The sequence below is a fragment of the Fringilla coelebs genome, assembly GCF_963513975.1.
Source record: "Fringilla coelebs genome assembly, chromosome: 4".
NCBI classification, from domain to species: domain Eukaryota; kingdom Metazoa; phylum Chordata; class Aves; order Passeriformes; family Fringillidae; genus Fringilla; species Fringilla coelebs.
The window spans coordinates 7,136,670-7,156,854 of NC_140032.1; the positions used below are offsets into that span (position 1 = coordinate 7,136,670).

The window sequence follows — 20,185 nt, forward strand, 5'->3', positions numbered from 1 at the left end:
GCATTGTTACAGGGAACTGGTCCCTCTATGCTGGAAATTGAACCTGACCTCTCCCCTTTCTGTTTCCTAAGCTTTCAAATTGCTAATCACTAATTAGCATCTCTGGTGGCTCTCTCAGAACACCAGAGTTTTATGTGCAAGCATGACAATCCTTCCCATGCCCCTTGGAGCTGATCAGCATAATCTCAAGTTCTTCCCAGAGAAGCTCAGGATAACACTGAAGCCTCTCAACTCTAGGAAAATCAGAAACGTGGTCCAAGTCTCCCTGGCAGCAGTCCAAACTCCCCCAATATTTACCAGCTAGAACATTAAGCTCTGATTTTGTTTCCCACTTCCTATGACCACCATTTTTGAAGTTTAAAAAAATCCTAAACACATATCATAGACATGCTTAAAAATAGGAATGCGAAGCAATCCAAATAAATCAACATTGCTTCATTCTGCAAAAACCTAAAATTCATTCACTCAGAATAGCAGACTTTACCTGATTTTGTGCTGCCACTTCGTAATGTGAAAATCTATGCAGGGTTCTGCTTTTGTTTTGTTGGAGTAGGAGGATTATTTTAATATGCAGAGGATTGATTTTGTTCCTGTATGCATGAGCCGCTGTTGATATTCCCAACCAGAAAGACTCCTTTCTAGAATTATCATCAATATATATTACAAGAGAGTGTTTACTTCCACCCTGCCTCTCTTTTAAAAGCCTCCACAGTGTTAATTCCCAGAGCAAGGCTACAGGTCTCCTACTCAAAATTTCTCTTTAGATTTTCTAATCCTTTTCTCCTTAATCTCCATTATATGAAAAGAAACCCACATATGCATGGTCTGTGGGAAGCTAAGTAACTTTACCTCTCACCATAGTTACCACATCTGATTTAACCACTGGCTCTGGACATTGAATCATTGTCCTTTAAGATTTCAGATTTTATTTGTGTATGCCTCAATACATTCATCAAGCATAAAATTCTACAACCAGACTGATTTTAATATCGTTAGGAGACGATTACATTTCAATTTATGTGACTGTAAGACAACATACCATCCACCTCTGCTATTTCTGTACTGTGTACTGCTGTTTTCCAGGATCTCAGAAGCAAAAATGTTGAAATGTTACATTATTGACAAGGTTTTCTGTCTAATCCAGTTCTTTGAATGATTCTGAAACAATGTTACATTCAGATTTTCATTAGTGTGCTCAACTATTCTATTAGACTTTTTTGTTTCTCATGGTAACCAATTTTATTTGACTTAACGGAAGCTGTTCAAATATTAAAAGGCACTCCGAGATGGCAGGAGTTTATCTAGGAGCATACATGATGTGTCACAGATATTCCTTTCCTTGCTCTTTTGGATTCCTTCCCCCCCCCTTCCTCCCCCTTCAAAAACAGTAGCAAACAAATGAGAATCTCGACCTGCCACACTGCACCGGGAACGTGCTCGCTTCATCTGTTTATGTAAATATTCAAGTTACAATGGGCACATTTCGAAACCACCAGCTCGGTAGGTAAAACAGATGCTTCTTACGTTCCTTCATATGCACTGAATCCCTCTGCCAGAATCGTCAGGCGCAACGCAAGAACTAAAGTATAAACATCTGCAACACCTCTCTGTTTTCTTAACATTCTTTCACACGTTTTCTTGCTAACTCCAAAAAGGCTCGACGGTGTAAAAAAGAAAGAAAGAGAGAGGAAAAAAAAAACCCGAACCAACAACAAACAGTGAAATTGGAAACATCTGCGAGATAGCTACGGAAAACGGAATGAAACATGAATAAACAAAAACATGGCGAAAGTGGCCTGGGGTTGTTACACTGTCAGATCATTTTTCCAAGCCCAACATCAAGGCTTTTGTTACAACCAAAGCGGTCATTTGCATGGAGAACCAACAGGGTTTCCTCTCCTTCGGCGGCTCCGCGGCCGTAGCACACACACACACACACACAGACAGACAGACAGACACACACACGGTGGCCGTCTCGGAGCCGAAGCCTCCCCGGCACACGAACCCCGCGGCCGAAGGCGCAGCCGGCCCCGCCGCGCAGCCCCCGCGCTCCGCACACCCAGCGCTTGCCCGCGGAGACGCGATTCGGGGAGAAAAAACAAGAGACGAACCTTTGGAGCGCTGCCCCAGCCGGAGTTGTCTCTCTCTCTCTCTCCCTCCCTCTGCTCTGCTGTTGCTGACAAGATCAGGCTGAGATTAACAAGTCCATGCTACTCTGCCAACCTCGCTCCTCCGGCGGCTGCACACACGCCGGGGGCTCGCAATAATACCAAACTTTCGGAAAGTTAAAAATGGAATGGGTTGGAGGAATGTAAAGCAAAATGGCAGGGAAGCAGAAAACACTGCCTGGACAATTATTGCAGCAGCAAGCAGGGCACTGCTCGGTAGTCAAGGCTGTGTCAGCACTTTCTTTCTAAACCCCCCCATTTTCAGGGGGCTGTAATTCAGAAAGGAAAAAAAAAAAGAAAAAGAAAAAATGCTTATGGCCAAAAATACTGCAGGTAAACCCCCTTCCCTTTGCATTTTAAATCATCCATTTAGACCATTCAGAAAGTTACAGGAGTCTGTGCACTTCTCAGTCCCACATGCCTTTTTTTATGCAAATACAAGTCTTTTTTTTAAAGAGGTTTCACAAGAATTTGACCTACATTGTGAATGCCCCCTCCTTTTTTTTTTAATAAAAGCAATATAAAACATACCTTAACATCGCAACCCAGTTTGCATAAACATGGGATAATTTCTAAGTTCTACACGCACATGGCCTGAGAGGTGCTAGATTGGTACCAGAGATATGAAAATGCTCCCACAGACAATCCAGCACAGCCTCTACTGAGGTCTCAACCCCAATTCATTATGGTAACTTGGTAACCCAAACTGCTGAGGGCATCTGCATTTTCCCTGGATAAGGAAAGGGTCCTTAAAATCATGTTAAAATAAGGAAACAAAGTGTTTGATCTGTATTTACTACTTTACAACTACACTCTAAACAGTGACACATCAGGGCAATTGCTGCTGCTGCTAATTGCTGGGTTTTGGTGGTGGGGGCTTTTTCTTTTGTTTGTTTGTTTGTTGGGTTTTTACTCTTGGCAATTTCCTCTCAGATAGAGAAATAAAACTTCACCAGCCTTTTTACACAAGCCATATACACTAAGACACTTTTCAGTTTTGTTTAAAGTTACGATAACAAAATTAAGGAAAAAAACCTCCAACCATGAACTATACAGGCATATTGCTACTTTCTTTTAAAATAAAAATAAACCTTTATTGTAAAGTCTGTGCAGCAGCCTAAGTCTGCTGGGCAAGAAAACCAAAGTATAAGTCTTGATTGATATTGAATAGCCAAGAAACATGGAGAATCCATGATAATGGACAATACCACCACACCCACCTGCTCAGAGGAAGAGAACTCTACTGAACAGTGGGACAACTTGTGCTCCTTCCCACCTGAACCAGCACAGGCCTTCACATTCCTGCCTCAGGCCAGTCTGGTCTGCAAATACAAGACATGATGGTGACACACACACACCCACCTCTGCCACCTGGCACTGGGGTTATAATGGCCATGGAGAGGAAAGAGAAGCAAATGTGGTAAAATCTCCATCCACAGCAGTTTTCTTCAGCATATGAAAGCAGAGCACTGAGGTTTCTGCTCTGCTCCACCAAATAACACACAGAGTGTTTGTGTTCCTGAAAGACACATCATTTGCATGCAGTGTTTAATGGTAGGCAGATGTTTTTCTCTGATCGTTAATCTGGAGCAAAGTGGAAGGCTACTGGAAACAAATGAGTGAAGTTCTCCTAAAGGTTTGGAGTATTCTCTGCACACTGTTTAAGTTAAACTAATTGCTAATTCATATTAACAAGACACTGAACAAGGACAAACATTAACACATTATGATTCAACTGGACAATACCAAGAAGTACAAAATGGAAGCTGATTTTTCATCTTCCTTTTATGACACCAGGGGACGAGGAAAAAAAATAAAGAAGGTACAGTACAAAACTTCTAAGTAGATCCAACTTCATACCTCCTATTGAAGAATAAAGTAGTAGGATTTATAAGAACTCTTAAAGCAAAGGTATGTAGGCAATTAAACTAAATTTAATTAAATTAGGACTCGGTTTTATAAGTTGTATGGTAGGTTAAGCAGAAGACATATATTAACTAATATTTAAGAAAAAAGTACAACCTTGGTACATTAATGACCATACCCAGGAATAACAATAGCCATAAATATTTTGTTTAATTTAGCAGGAAGCTACACATTTTAACAACATCAAAAGATCATTAGCTTAGTTCTCATCCCCACATTTATCATGCCAACATTTACACTATAAATCCACAGCTGCAGCCCAAAGCTGAAAACATGCCAGCAATATGCATAGGTTGTATCAATATTTGCACATGCAGCCTTTAACATAAATTAGTTGACACTCAACACTTCAAGCTTTCTCCCTGAAGTTGCAATATTTAAAGGTTAAAGATTAGACATGCTCCCTCTTGTGTTAAACTAAGAATACACGAATGCATGCTGTTTTCTCTGACATGATGGTTGCTTGGCCATCTGTTCCATCAAGCAACCCCTTTAGCTCTGGCTACTAACGTCTGACAAAGCTTCACCAAAACCCCGTGTTTAAAGACAGATACAGTCTGAGCACATAACCTGTATCCACAGAGTATCTGTGTTACATTAAACCAGCTACTGTATTATCAGAAAGGATTATTGAGAGATTACATATAAACAAAACCTGTTGCAAATAAGTGTCTTGGACAAATACATACATGACCTGATCAACTACACAGCAAGTCACACTTCTTCAATCCCTATAGGCATCACAGAGTTAAGGTATGCCAGGTTGAAGCTGCTCAGTACTATTAATCATGGGGAATACTGAAGAGCAAATTTCCTTCTAAATATTAGCTTACAGGATACTTAAGACAGACAGGAAGAACAGGAATTTTTTACAATGCCACATAATTATGTTTGTAAATACAGCAACAATTGAGCAAAGTTTTCAATCCTCCACCCAAGCAGCTCAGGGTGAACCATTCCCTGCACAGAGCCTTAATGGAGTCAAAATCCCCCTTATAAAAATCCTCTTGCAGGATCTGGTCCCAAGATCGTGTCTAGACATGAATGCTAATCCCAGGTGTAACTAACACAAAAGTTTTACTAACACACTTCTCAAACAAAGGCTTTGCACCTGGTGTGGGCTTGGTAAATTATGTTTAGGCATACATTTGCTGGTTATGGTCAGCACAAGGCTAAATGCCAGGGCAACTGTGAGTAAATATCAGTAAAAAGCATCGAGAGCCAAAGAGAATCTAACATTCAACTACATGATTTCCCACATTCTCTTTTATTTATCCCCATTCCTTTGAGGGGGGCAGATACTTTCAGTGCAATGAGGTCTATGCACATCAGAAATAATGCCACCAAATATTCTCAGAAACATACTTTGCTCTTTCAAACCATGAAAGTTAAATGTGTTCGCTCCTCCTGGAAGTATTGGTGTTTGTTTTCGCTCAGTCTTCTGCAGACCACTAAAAACATACCCATGATATTTGGAGAGCAAAAAAATCGTCACGGTTATCGATAGGTACAGGGTTTGGGGTCTCTTTAAAGCTTCAAACTCAAGCAGCACACTGCTTGAAGCACATTTGCTGCCAGTACATCAAGAAACCGAACTTTTGGTAGATCGACTTCAGCAACAGAAGGAAGTTTGTATGTACGGCACGGGCGGGTCCCAGGGGCACCTTTCCCCTCCTCGGCGAGCTCGCTGTGATGAAGGTCTGTCCCAGTGCCCCGGGTCCGCACTGAGGCGCCCAGGTCACAGCCAGGAGCCCAACAGCGACACACTACGCACTCCCCAGAAAGCAGCTTTTATATTAGGATTGACACTCCAAGAGTGGTTTTATTCCCTCGCACACACACGAATAGGAACTCTGCAGGACCGCGTCCCTTTTCTTTTCTTTTTTTTTTTTTTTAATGGAAACACTCACGTACGTCCGGCAGAGGAATTACTGCTCGCTTAGACCGGTGCTTGTCACCTTACAGGGACCGGCCAGAGGTCAGCGGGTCACGCAAAGCCTCTGAGCGCAGCCATGGAGATCCACAGCGCGCCGGGGATCCCGCCGGGAGCCCGCGCCGGCCGGAGCAGCCCCAGCTCCGCACCTGTAGCGCCCGGCAGCGCCGGCTCCGCTCCCCGGCCCCGCTGCGAGGGCAGCGGCACCCAGGAAGGGACCACCAGAGACCCCGGCGGCCGAACGGAGCCGCCCCCCCCTCCCCACCCGTCCCCCCGCGGGGCGGGCAGGACCCGTCGCCCCGCGGGGCGGGCTGCGGCGGGAACTGCGCCCGCCCCACGCCTCCGCTCACCGGGAAAACTCGGTGCCGGCCCGGGGAGCCGAGGGCAGGGGGCTGCCGCCGTCTCCGCTATTTAAACCTCTTCCCGCCGTCTCCGCCTCACTGGCTCCCACTCGCTCCCTCCGCCCCGCGGAACTCACGGGGCGGCCACGCCCCTCCCGATGTACACACAGCCACACGCCGCCTGCCGCTCCGCCCGCCCGCCCCAAACGCACGGCACATTGGTTTAGCTGCCTGCCCGTCAACCTGAGAGGCTACAGCATTGGCTGAGGGCGTTGTCAATCACAACACATCCCGCCCCGCTCCCCGCCCCTCCCCTTCCCGGACACCTCGGGGGTGTTAAAACGGCCGTTTGAAGTCAGCAGCAAAATTTACTTTTAGGCCCCGCCCACTGAGCCCCAGAGCAGGTTCTGATTGGGCCGCAGGAAATCGCTCTCTGCCGCCACTGAGTGGCTGGGTGTCCATAACCCACCCAAATCCCGCCTATCCCGATGCCGTAATCCCATTTGATTTGTCCGCGCATCCACGCGGCCCCGCCCATTCCCACACCGCCGCCCATTCAGGCGCGGCTCCCCGAGCTCGGGGGCGGTGCCAACACTCACGGCGGGGGAACGTGAGGAAGGGAGCCGCTCATTGGCCAGCGCGCCGTCGCTCTCCCTCCGTCACCGCCCCCGCGGAGCGTACCAAGCCGCGGCGGCGCGGGGTGGCGGGAGGGGGGAGCTCGCGGCGTTGGTTCGGCCCGTGTCCATGAGGGCCGGGGCGGGGCGCGCGCCGTTTCCCGGCATGCCGCGCGCGCCGTAGGTAGCTCCCGCCGGGACGCGCTGGGAAGGAGGGCGGGAGGGAAAGGAGGGAGGGGGGAGGCCGGTGCCCGATCCAAGATGGCGGTGCAGGAATCAGCCGCTCAGCTCTCAATGACTCTGAAGGTGCAGGAGTACCCCACTCTCAAGGTGGGTGCCGGGCTGCCCCCGGCGCGGGGGGAAGCGCGTTAACGCCCTCAGCGTCCCACCCGAGCAGCGCTGAGGGGGAGCCCCTTCTCCCCTCCCGTTCTCCCCGCCTCGGGAGCCCCGGGGCTGTGGGATGGAGGTTGGGAGCGATTCCTATCGCGTAGTTCCCGCCTGTCCTCCTTTTTCCTCCGCTTGACGTCTCGGCTGGTGCCGCTCCGCTGCTGCTCTTCCCATCCCCCTCCGCGGTGGGAAAGGGACGTGCCTGGAATATGCAGCTCTTCCCTGGTGTCTCCGTGCCCTGAGGGGACGGGGGAGGCCCCCGGGCCACGCTGGGGACACAAAAAGAGCTGGAAAGGAGCTGGGAGAGAAGTGAGGTCCTTGTGCTCGCGGGGTGCTGTGAGGGGGGAGTGGGCTCGGACGGAGCCGGGCTGAGGGAGAGGGCTTGGGGCGTGTGAGTGGAATGTACTCCCTCAGGAACACCGAGGACTGCCTGAAGTGCTCATCCCAGATGATTATCTGGATCTACGTGGCGTTGTTAGGAGACGTGTTAAAGGGGAGGGAGTGGAGGTGGCAGTGTAATATGGTTCCCTGGCTGCTTGGTACCCCGAAGATGGAGATGAGCTTAAAATATAAAAAGGGACGGACGTACTGGAGGGCTGTGGAGGCGAATAAGCAAAATGCAGTTTGGTAAAAGCTGTTCCTTGAGATACTGGGTCTGCCTTCAGGATGGAGGTCTCCCAGGGCTGCCTAGGTGGTCTTGGGCTTTAAGCAGGTGTTGTGAAGCAGGTGAAGGACTCAGCGATGACCTTAGCGTTCAGTGCCTCCGAGAACTGTTGAACTGCAAGGATGAGATGCTCATAGGAATCAACGGGAACCTTTGTTTGCAGTCTGGTGTTGTATATACAGGAGGTTTACCACATAAATAGCAGCAACTGTGGAAGAGACCTGGGAGAAGGATCTCTATTGCAAAATGCTTATTTAAACATCTCTCGTGTCAGCGTGTCCACATTTTGCCGTCTATAGGAGATGCTTATGCAAAGTCAACTTTGTTGTGCTGAGATCATGCTGTCCTTCACACGCCAAGCATTGTGTGCTCTTTTCAGTGTTGGTTCTGCAGGTTCTCTGGCCATGTTCTTCTTGTGCATGTCCTCCTCCACCAGCTCCATTCTGCTCGCATCTGAGAAACAGAAGGACGAAGTGTTGATTCCCCTTTTACATGTGAAGGCTCCTTTCTGTCACCCAGAAGTACTTTGAACCTGACAGCATCAGGCTTAAATTTAAAATAGCAGTAAAGAGCTCTCTGGCACTTTCCATAGCCAGAACAATGTGAAGGCATGTAATATTAAGAACATCATTTTAAGACTGCATTTCAGGTGTATTCCAGCTGTTACCACAGATTTGGTTGCTACATTCCTGAAAAATTACTGGCAGTGAGGATCAGTGAGTTTTTTGTTTTGGTGCTTATGACTTAAAATGAGTTGTCAAGGTGCCAGCCATTTAAAAGGTAGAGAATATTTTGGACTAATTCTTTTATTTTCACAAGCATTCTTTCCCCCTAAAATATCTCAACAAAAATATACATAACAGAGTGGAATGTTGTTTGTAAAGTTAGCAAGCTAAATAGTAAGAGGGTAAGACACCCTTGCACTGAAACTCTTAATTTCCAAGCAAAGGTGATGTTTATTGACTCTTCCCAGCAGCCATTCAATTTCTGGGATGTTCCTGTAATCTTTAGTAACATTTTTCATTGTTTAAAAAAACCTGCCAGAACAGTGTCTGCTCAAATCTTTTGAATGTGTCCTCTGAAATGTTCTTAGCTGTGAGTCATATATCAAAACATTTTACTGGTGGAGGTGAAAAAGCAGCACAGAGAAATGAACACTAAGGCTAAAGTCTACTAAAGTAAGTTGATATGAAATCTCATTTTGATATTTAGAAGTCAGATGCCTACAGGTTTCTGTGGGACTGAGAATCTGAATTTTTATTTCCAGTTTATTTAAATGCTGTGTGAAATGAATGTGTACCACTGGGGTCTTTTTATTCACCAACACAGTAGTTCAGATGTATCTTTTGGAACCCTGTATGCTGGTGGTTTTCCCTTATGTGAGTAAAATATAAAAGATTACAGACTTGTATTTATATCCTTCCTGTTTCCTCCCTCTAGCTTCCTCATGCCAGCATCACTAGATAATAGTTGTGTAATAGTTCTACATTTACAGTGTGTTCCACAGAGCGCTTTTCATGTGAAAGAGTGCTTCAAACTGCAGAGGGAAATCCCTGCTCCAGAGCTAAATTGTGGCTGCTGCTGGAGTGGAAATACTTCAACAGTTTAGCTCAGGGGAAGTAAATACAGTTCTTGAGCTGAATCTAGAGAAGCTCTTTAAGTGTACAAAATAATTCTTGAATATTCCCCCCCACCCCCTCCAGTCCCTTCTCAAGGACAAGAAGGTTGTCAGCTATTCTTCTACCAAACTGCTGTGGATTTTTTTTTTTAATCCTACTGATGGGAAATTCTGCTAGTCTCAGATGAGAGGGTGTAAGATGAAAGCTGACAATTTGAAAATGAATGAATGCAAACATTGTTATCAGAGTTCTTTGCTGAAAATAATAAACAAGTGATGACAGGAAGCTGGATAATTCATCCATATCTTTAGAGTATGAATAATTATTAAAGTGATAGCAAGCTGTATAGGCTAAGACCCCAGAAGTGGAAGATGGAAGACCCAAAAGCGGGAATGATCAGTTTTGAAAATATTCTGGTCTGTTTTGGGTTAGCTGCTCTGCTACTGCTTTAAAAAAAAAAGTTGCAACAGGAGAGTTGTAGAAGCACAGGATATGTCAGTGCCTTCTCAGAGCTACTGTTTGGTTTCTTTTGTTGGCAGCTCTGTCCGGGAAAATACTGGCAGCAGATTTAATAAGATACTAATTTCTCATGGAAATGCAATTTTTGGATTGTTACAGGGAAGCATGTAGGAGACTGGGTTTATATGAAGTGCATGTTGTATCTGTCCTGAGTCCACAGAACAGCTGAGGTTAGAAAGGACCTCTGCAGACAGTCCAGTCCAGCAGCCTGCCCTCCAAGCAGGGTCAGCTGGAGCAGGTTGCTCAGCACCATGGCCAGACTGTTCTCAGTTGTCTCCCAAGATGGGCATTCCAGCCTCTCTTGGCAAAGCTATTCCAGTGTTTGACTGCTGTTGTGGTACTAAAAGAATGTAATCTTTTGTTGACAGGAAATTTTCTGTATTTCAGTTTGTGCCCATTTCCTGTTGTACTTTGATGGGGCACTGCTGAGAGGAGTCTGGCTCCATCTTCTTTGTCATCCCCAGCGGGTGTTCACACACCTTGACAAGGCTTCCCCTGGGCCTCTACTGGGTTGAACAGTCCCAACCCTCTCAGCCCTTCTTCCCATGTCAGATACTCCAGTCTGGTAGTGATCTCTATTTATTCATTCCAGTATGTCCATGTTTCTGTTGGATGGGGTAGCCAAAACTGGACACAGCATTTTGAGTGGGTCTGAGTTCTAGTTAGAGGGGAAGGATCACCTTCCTTGACCTCCTGGCAGTGTTTTTCCTAGCACAGCCTGGGGTGCTGTTGGTAGCCTTTGCTGCAGGAGCACATTGCTATCATGAGCAATTTGTTCTGCAGGACCCCAGGCTCTGTCTGCAAAGCTGCTTCTCAGGCTTTGTCTCCAACTTGTCCTGGTACAAAGTGTTGTTTTTTTCTCAAGTGTAAGACTTTACATTTCTCTTTATTGAATTTATCAGATTCTTGTTTGCCCATTTCTCCAGCCCAGTGAGATCCGTGGAATGGCAGCGCAAGCACCTGGCATAATAACAGCTCCTGGTTTCATATCCTCTGCAGGCTGGGGAGGTGCACTCTGATCCATCATCCAGGTCACTAATGGAGATGTCAAACATCTGAACAATCAACTTTTTACCCAGTGAGGCAGAAGAAGTGCACAACTAATTTTTTGCATAACTGGTTGCAGTACTTTATTTTTTTCCTATATTTATAAGCTTTACTCTATTTTAAGAGTCAAAAGTACTTTTGACGAAACTTTAAACAGGTAGCAGCAAAAGTTGTTCAGTGAAAGTGGTTCAAGCAGGACTTAAGACAGAAGTAAGAACTTGTAACATTTAGTTCACTGTCTGTACATCAATGTAAGAAAATACAAATACATATCATGATAGAATCATAGAATGGTTTGAGTTGGAAGGGACATTAAAGATCATCATGTTCCAGCCCTCCTGCCAGGGTCAGGGGCACCTTCCACTGCACCAAGTTGCTCAAAAGCTTATCCAGCCTGGCCTTGAACACTTCCAGGGAGAAGGCATCCACAGCTTTCTGAGCAGCCTGTGCCAGTGTTTTACCATCCTCACAATGAAAAAAATTCTTCCTCATATCTAATCTAAACCTGCCCTCTTTTTGTTGGAAGCCGTTCCCTCTTGTTGTGTCACTCCCTGCTGTTGTAAAAAGTCCCATTCTAGCTCTCCTGTAGTCCCCTTTTTGGATTATCTAAGTGCTTTTCAGACAGAAGGTTGGCAAAATAAGCTAAGCCTGGATGTTGGTGACAGCTCTGCACTAACTCATCATGAACATTTATCTCACACTAAATCCATCTTCAACCTGGATGCTCTGACTCACCAAGTGTGTTCAATGTCCATGCCGAGCATTCCTGTGCTGCTGAATAATGCACTTCCTGTTTTGACACATGGTGTGTGTGTGTGTCAGCAAACAAGTGTGAAATCTTTCCTACTGCTGTTGTTTTCCTGCACTACACTCTGTTCTAAAAAACACTCTTTTAAGAAAAAGCTAACCCTGGGACTTTGTAAGAAGTTTGACATTGTGCAGTAGCTGAAGAAATTGGCTCATTGGTCTCTTTTCACCCCAGCCCATTCACTATAAAATACATATTAAAGTAATTAATGGAGGAAGAAAACACAATAAAAGGCAGTAACAGTATGTTTATGACCTAGACCTGTTGCTTGGTTATTAGTACCCCTTTGTGCCTGTAGGAAAACACTTGAAGAAGGGTATTCTCAAACATCTTACAGAAGATCTCCTGTTATTCTCTTCCAAGTGAACACTTACCTGATGTTGCAATTGCTAGTTGCACCATACTAGTGTTTTCAAAGGACAGTGGCCTGTGGTCTTAAGTTTGGTTTGTGCATGTTTTCTGCTTTAGGAATAATATGTTTGTATGGTAGCTAGCACATTGGGATCTTTCAATGTTAACAGAAGACAAGATTTGAGTCTTAGCATAGTAAGTGTTTTTCAAGAGCTGCGAAATAAGTAAAGATGAGCTTCAAACATTTCTTAGCTACTGTAATAGGAGAAAAATGCTTTACTTGGTGTGCTCCCTAAGCATCTTCCTATTGTCTTTCAAATCAGTAGTTCCTGTATAATCAGCATAAGAGTGTGCCTTTCAGGCTCACAGGTTTAGGGAAGTAGTGTTCTGGCAGATTTGCTGTGAGGGCGCACTGACAGGATCCATCAGTCCTTGTTAAGTTGAAAAGCTGCCTGCATTGAGCACTTGGTCTCCCACAGCTTAAAGCCTGAAGATACAGTATGAGGAAAGTATTTGCTAACCTAGAATGTGAAATATGCCAAAGTAATTGATTATTACAATATGTGATATTTGATTTAAATAAAGCAGTTTTTAAGATACTTTTATTTTGATAGTAATTTAACTACTTCACAGCTTCTTTTGATTTACTTCAGCTTTTTTAAGAGCTCTGTGGATTAACTGGACTTGTAAATCAGTGAACATGAAAGTAAAACAGACAATACATTGAGTAGAACTTTGGTCATTCATATATTCTGATATGGGTCTGCTAATTTGAATCAATAATGCTTAATTGTCTTACGAGAAATGCTGTCACTTTGGCTGGAATAGGTTATTTTGGGAGCAATTTGATTGGAAATGGGATCTCTAGCCAGTATCACGGTGTCTGGACTGTGCAAACACACAGAAGGACAACGACCTCTTTCATTTAAAGATGTAAAGAGGTGGTGCTGTGATTAAAATGAACAAATATTTGGAGAAGAAGGATCAAAACAAATGGAAGGACTTGCTCAGGACACAGACCTGCTGAGTGACCTTAGCTTTGCAACTCATCTTTGTCCAGTGAGCAATGCTTAGGTTCTTGTTAGTACTCCAGTATTTCTACGAAAAGAAGAAAAGCAAAGGCATTTCTTTTGAGGTGTAAGTCCAGGGTGGCAGCTATAAACAAGTGCCTTGGAAAGGACTGGCCTCTGATGTCCTCAGGGGAGTTCTAGACAGGGCTCTAAAATGGCTGTCAACTTCCTTATGTAGGGATGTAAGACAATTTTCTATAACTGTAAAATCACTTTGTAAAGCACTTAATTTTCTTGTAGGAAGCCTTGTTCAGAAGTTGATAATGTATTCAGAAATAAGTTACTTGCAGTTTGTGTAACAGGATAATATTTTGAAGGAGTGTGATTGCTTCTGTTGACTAAGTATGTGTGTAGCAGATGGATGGCCTAAGAATTTTTGTTGTTCATTCTCTCCTGTATTGAAGTTGCAGCTTTGAATAATATAATGATGGTTTCTTTTGAGACACAGCTGCTCTGGAATACACAGTACTGTCTTCCTGAGCTGTAAAACTGACTTCTTAGTAACTAAGGCAAGCTACTAGGCTTTACCCTTCCAAAACATGGAAACTGTTTTTAAAAAGAACTGGTTTTAATAATCCAAATTACCTCCAACTGCTTTTAGGTTTATGAAATTACTTTGTTTGGCTCTATATCTCTTCAAGATTTTATTTTAATGCTTCTACCTAATTAACCTAAATCTAGACGTATTTTAAGCCATCTATTCCTCAAATGTACTACTACTCTTTTAACTTTATTTTCCTTTTCTGATTTTGCCTAGAACAAGGAAAAACTATTACTATTTTAAGGAATTGATAAGAGTTCACTGAAGAGGTGCTGATATCATTTACATTTTGGATAAGTCCAGTGACAAATAACAATATAGTGATGCTGACTCTGGTCTGAAGTAATCCAAGAATCGTTGAGGAAAAAATGAACTCTGTAAAAATACAGAATTTCAGTAATTCTGCATGGAAGTTCTTAATTGTTACTTGTTTGAGGGAAAATTTTCAGTAGTTTATTGTACCCTGCCTCATTTTTCTTTTGCATCATATATAATAGACGTCCTCTACTTTTCTGTTTTGGTGAAGCGGTGAGCATGGTGTTATAATTTAGTCTCAAGAAAACACGAGACTGAATGCTTGAAAGTGTTCTTTGTAGGGTTTAGTTTTTCTGTTGACACTGTTTATTAAAACTCTTCAGGAGATGCTTAATTTTTCTTACATGTTCCTGTATTTCCTTGTTTTTCTTGCTTAAAGTGGTGCTAAGTTGTCTTTGCGTCTAGTTTTTTGAAAGGCAATTTCATCACTGCACCTCACTTGTTTTCCCTAGCTGTCTGGCCAGCCTAAATTTCATGTAGGGGCATTTGAAAACAGCTTATTTATATCTCAAAGTCTTCAACAGAATTGTCCTGGAGACTGTAGATTAATAAAAATCTCTGGTGCTTTTCAGGTGTTATAAGCTAACAGAGTTGAGGAGAGGAAGCACAGCATTTTTGTGACCCTTGAAAGGAAAGCATAGTTCTGTAATGGTTCCCCCCACCTAATTGGGTAGGACTCTTTTTATTTTATATTTCTTGAAACACTTTTTTTTCTTCCCCCTAATTTTGTGACTTCATGTACTTGATAAGATTTTTACAAATCCATTTTTAATTCTCTCCTGCTCATGACTGAGTTAATTTGAAAAGATACACAATGTAGGTTTTTATGTTTTTTAAAAAATCACATTTTATGTGGTAAGGAGTTACTTTCAGCCAAGATACTTTAACACTGAGGATACACTCAGAAATCTGTCAAGTCAGGATATATAGTTAAAAGTTCCCTCTGTAGGAATTTGTACCAGTTAGACCCAATTAACTACTTTATATCAGAAAGAAAATGGATGTTCTTTACAGAATTGCAAGCCTGTGTAAATGATGCTTGTCTCTGTTGTCTATACTGTTTATGAAAATGAGTTTTTAGGAACTTTGGAAACTCCTGTCAACAGGAGTCTGGAGAATAGCTAATGATCTAACTTATATAACCAAATACTTCTTCCTTCAATTGACTTTTTTGAAGTCTCACTTTTACTCTATAATTCCCAAAAACCAAATGATAGCTATACAAACAGTTTTTTACTATTTTTCTGCTGCATCTGAACTAGTCTCATCCATGCAGTTACTGTGGGCTAGAAACATTTTGAATAATCTTGTGATCTGAAAGTGATTGTGTTTTAATTTCCATTTTCATTTGGAGCTCCTTAGGATTGAATCTATATAAGCAAAGAAGGAATTTGGCCAATGTTGTAGTGTGTGACCAGATCAGTGTGAGAACTGATGTGCTGAAAGGCTAATGATTTGGAGAAGAATAAAGGCTTACATTTTTTTCAAAACTTCAGCCCTTCAGTCATGAAAGAAATTTATGATTCAGTCTTTCAGTATTGATCTGTACCACTTAGAAAAACTTGTGGGCAGCATCAAGGTGGTATTTGGAATTTTGCACAGTGGCCATTAGACTTTGGCCTAACATCCTACACCTCCAAAGGAGGAGAAATGCAGCACATAACACTTGTTATAAAAAGCTTTTTTCTTTTGGGAGAAATCTTCTGTGTTGAGTGCTCTTCTTAATCCTCTGATAAATGCTGAAGTAGTCTGGGATTTTGTTGGATAGCTGTGGAAGAAAGAAAATGTAGAAGACTGTTTCCATGCTTCTACTTTAAGTAAAATTTTAGTGAGATTTTTAATATATATAATTGATTTTTCCCTTCCAGCCAATGGCTTATTGATGCAGAAATAGTATCCTGACAAATCCAATATGGAATAATGTACATCAATTAATGTGACATTTAAAAAGTGCACTCCATATAAAGCTATTGGAGTTGTTTTTAAAAAACTGAAGTGGGCAGTGAGGTGGACTTGGTTGATAGTTTATTCATATTACTGAATGTTTTTTGGAGATAAGCCTTACCCGGAACTCTTGCAAGAAAGACTGAAGTCCTTATGCAGATAAGGAACTGGGCAAGATAAAAAACAAACATCAAGATTTAGTAGCCAGCTTCTCTAATGGAGGAAGATTGGTGTTAGGATTCTGCTGGCATCCTGGTGATATTCAGCTGTTTGAACAGCCTGGAAGAAAATGTAAGTGCTGAGATGAAGCAGTTTCCTTGATGATACTAAGATAATTGAGGTATTACAGATGTAGCCAAAGTGTGAACCATTAGAGGAAAAAATAGTGAGAGACTGAATGGGTGTTAAAATATATTAAATTCAGTATAGATAAGTGCAGTGTGATACAGTATTTAGGTATGGTGGAAAGAAAATGAATCCAAGTCTTATATATAGGTATAATAACTGAGTTGGAAATGATCATCATTGGTTAGTGGGATCTCTGGACTAATAGTGAATGTTTTGTGTGAGGGGCCAGGTTAATGTTAACAAACACAGGACAGAAATGTTGGGAAAGGGAAGAATGGAGAACTCAACACACGGCACTTAAAATCCATGGTTTCTTTTTCTCTCAAGTAGTATGAGTTACTCTTATTTTATCCCTTCTCTCATCCTTGAGAAAGGGTTTAGTAGAACTGGAAAATGACTACAGAAGGGTAAGAATGATTAGAGAGATGGAATGTCTGTCTTCAAGGAATGGTTCAAAGAGTCTCTCCAATCTCAAGATATGTGAGAAGTATGTAGGAGAAGGAAAGGATTCCCTTTTTTTGCTTTCAAAACAAGAACAAAAGGGTTTCAAGTCAGTTAAAAAGTCAAAACCAAAGAGTATTTCTTCATAGAGTTGTGAGCCTATGAAATATCTCACAACAGGATGTTGCAGTGCTAAAACTCAGGTCAACAGCCACAAGAGTTCATGAGTGAGAAACACCCTGTGGTGTTTCTACAATTAAATTCCCATCTCTGGCTCAAGAAGTCCAGTAAGACTTTGGGATTAGTAACTTTGTTCTTGCCTTTTTTCAAGTGCCATCCTCTTTCTGGATATCATCAGAGAAAATAGAGTGACAGAGAGGGGATTTTTGGTCTTATCTGATATGGTCATTCAGATCTTCATATGAAAATGTGTTTGATGTCTAAGTTAGCAAAGATGAATTCATTAAATTAAGGTAGGAGAGTACTTCTGCAGACAGTGTTAAATTCAGGCTTCTGCTCGAACCTTGGCTAACTTCAAAGCTAATCTGAGTTGCTCAGAGTTCTGCCAAGTTCTGAAAGTTTTTGAGGGTGGAGATTCCGTCACCTTTCTGGGCTGCTGTTCCAGTGCTTACCAAGTCTTTGGATCGAAATATTTTTTTTTATGTCCAGCTGGAATTTTCTTTAGTGACAGTTGTCAACTCAGCCTCCTTCCTTTTTGCTCTGTAACTCCGGAAGGTCTGGCTGGCTCTTATCTGTGACCTTCACCTTTCGGTGGTAGAAAGCTTTTATCAGATTGTGCCGCTTCCAGCTCCCCGTAGCCTTCCCTTCTGCAAGGAAACAAGCCTGCCCCTCTCAGCTTCTCTTGGACTTTATTTAATCCTCCAACCAGCTCACTGTCATGGTGGCAGCCTTCTGGACTCTCTCCAGGTTGTCAGCATCTCTTTTTTAGTGGGAGGGGGGAGTGACCTGAAAACCAGACTCAGTATTCCAGATGAGTCTGCATGAGTGCTGAGCATAAACAATCACTCCTCTCAACCCACTGCCTTTAGTCTTGCTAATGCAGCCTGGGATGGAGTTAACCTTCATTGCCATGAGGGCCTGTTACTGATTCATGTCCCAGCTGCTGTCCATCAGGAGCTCTGCATCTTTTCTTGCAGTTATTCCACAACCAGTGCTAAAGGCTGGAGTGGTTTTGTGCCAGATATTGGGCCCTGGCGTTTGCCTTGATTATGTTTCATAAAGTTCTTGGTGTGTTTCTCCAGTTAGTAATTTTTTCTGAATGGCAGCTCTGACACCCATTTATCAAGCACTCCACCAGTTTGCCCTCTGTGAGCTTCCTGTGTTCTGTAGTGCAGATGGTTGAAGAAGGCATGTTTGTTGGAGTTGATAACATTCCTGGGGAGACAAGCAGTACTTGTAATTGGCCACCAGGAAGCTTTGGAACCACAGACCATTATTCTTAGGGCCTGACTAATCAGTCCCTAACCCGTCTTGTGTTCAGCCATTGAGTCCAAGTCTCCCATTTGGCCACAAGTGAGACAATGTCAGAAACCTCACTGCTATTGGCATGAAGGGCTTCCACTGTGCTCCTGCAATTCAGAGACAGTTCATCACTGAAAGCAAACAATATTGTCAACCTGGTTTGCATATGACAAATCTGGGCTTGTTGTTCCTAGTCACCTTTATAAGACTGGAAATGGTTGGGGTTTTTTGTTGATTTTTTTTTTGTTTTTCTGTACCTTTCACAAGAATTGAGATGAGGCAGACCAGCATGTAGGTTTTGTGATCTTCCAGGCTCTCTTTTTGGAGTAGAGGCACAGAACTTGTTCTTTTCAGTCACGGACAACTTTTCTTGTTCAGTGTGACATTCCAGCAATGGTAGCAGGTTTGCAGTGTCATCCAAGAGCTCTCTCCTTCCCTCCCTTCTGCTTCTATGTAGTTGTGTATCTTCAGCTTGCTTTGGACTTCCTACATGAGTGAATAGTATCTCTCTCCCCAGACTCAGTTGCTCATACATCATGAAGAAGGCTTAGGAGAAGACCTTACCAGTAAAGACAGAGAAGGCATTTAGAAATGAGACCTTGTTGTCCTTGGTAGTTGGGTCACAAACTCAATTCTGTAGATGCTTTTCATCTTCCTTAAGCTGCTGGTGTCTGCAAGGCCCTGGTAATTGCAATTAATTATTTGAAGTCTAGTTGAATTAAGTGGATGTATATGCTGGCTGTGATGGTAATGAGCACTGCATTTCTAGCTGTAACTCAGAAGGCTTTTGTGGCTGGACAACTACAACACCTCTGCAAAGATCTCTCCACAGTTGGTGTTTGTTTTGTTGTGTTGTACTCTATCCCAAGCAGAGGGCCCTTCAGCAGTGTCTGTACTCAATTTGTTTGCAAAGCCCAGGTGCTCAGTGAGTGACTGTGTCTGTTGTAGAAGCTGCAAGTGTGCAAGAGGCTGAAACTTTGCCACATTCTCGAAATGCCATTCAACTGCTTAATAGAATTCAAGGTGCTACAATGAGCATAAGTCCAGTCTGGATGTCTGACTTCAACAACATAAATGCCATTGAGTTTTTAAGCTTTGATGACTATAATTAATAAACTTCTGTGAGGAGAAAATAGTCTGCATTCTCCTCTCCCTTTTTATATTGTTAAAGGCTGTATAGATGGTATGCTCTCATCACAGGTTTTCTAAAGGCGTTTTTCTATGAGGCTGTAGAGATAAGCAAGAGCTGAGGTGGGAGTGTTTCTGTATAGTCAGCAGCAGTTTCTATATATTTGATTTATGGAGAGAGTACAAAGTGTGCACACGTACATACATTCAGAAAAAAAAACCTTAAGAGAAGAAAAATGAATCTCAGTATGAATCTTGATAATGAGTGTAAAAGCAATATGCATTGTAGAACTCTCCATAAAGGATTAGCTGGTTTAGAATCATAGAAGGGTTTACTTTGAAGTAAATAATTTAATTCCAGCCTCCTTGCCATGTTCATTAGACCAGGTTGCTGAAAGCCCCATCCAGCCTGGCCTCAAACACTTCCAGGGATTGGTCGTCCACAGCTTCCCTGGGTGACCTGTGTCAGGAGGGCCTTACCACTCTCACAGTAGAGAATTTCTTCCTCATATCTCATCTAACCCTGCCTCTGCCATTTT

General features: G+C 43.0%; 2 protein-coding genes across 4 annotated transcripts in view; one reads left to right on the forward strand and one right to left on the reverse strand.

Moving 5' to 3' along the window:
- CTBP1 (C-terminal binding protein 1) overlaps positions 1 to 6,495 on the reverse strand; it is a 236,538-nt gene extending 230,043 nt beyond the window's left edge. For both annotated transcript variants that reach the window (XM_084204392.1, XM_084204390.1), the window contains exon 1: positions 6,378 to 6,495. The gene's annotated coding sequence lies outside the window, so the exon portion shown is untranslated. The remainder of the gene's footprint in view (positions 1 to 6,377) is intronic.
- A 718-nt stretch (positions 6,496 to 7,213) lies between these two features.
- MAEA (macrophage erythroblast attacher, E3 ubiquitin ligase) overlaps positions 7,214 to 20,185 on the forward strand; it is a 49,108-nt gene continuing 36,136 nt past the window's right edge. The window contains exon 1 of one of the 2 annotated variants that reach the window (XM_084204209.1): positions 7,214 to 7,312. In XM_084204209.1, coding sequence (XP_084060335.1) covers positions 7,244 to 7,312 — 69 coding nt within the window. In that variant the 5' untranslated portion in view covers positions 7,214 to 7,243. Of the gene's footprint in view, positions 7,313 to 16,438; positions 16,539 to 20,185 lie in introns of those variants that run through there. The other variant, XM_084204210.1, reaches the window with a different exon arrangement.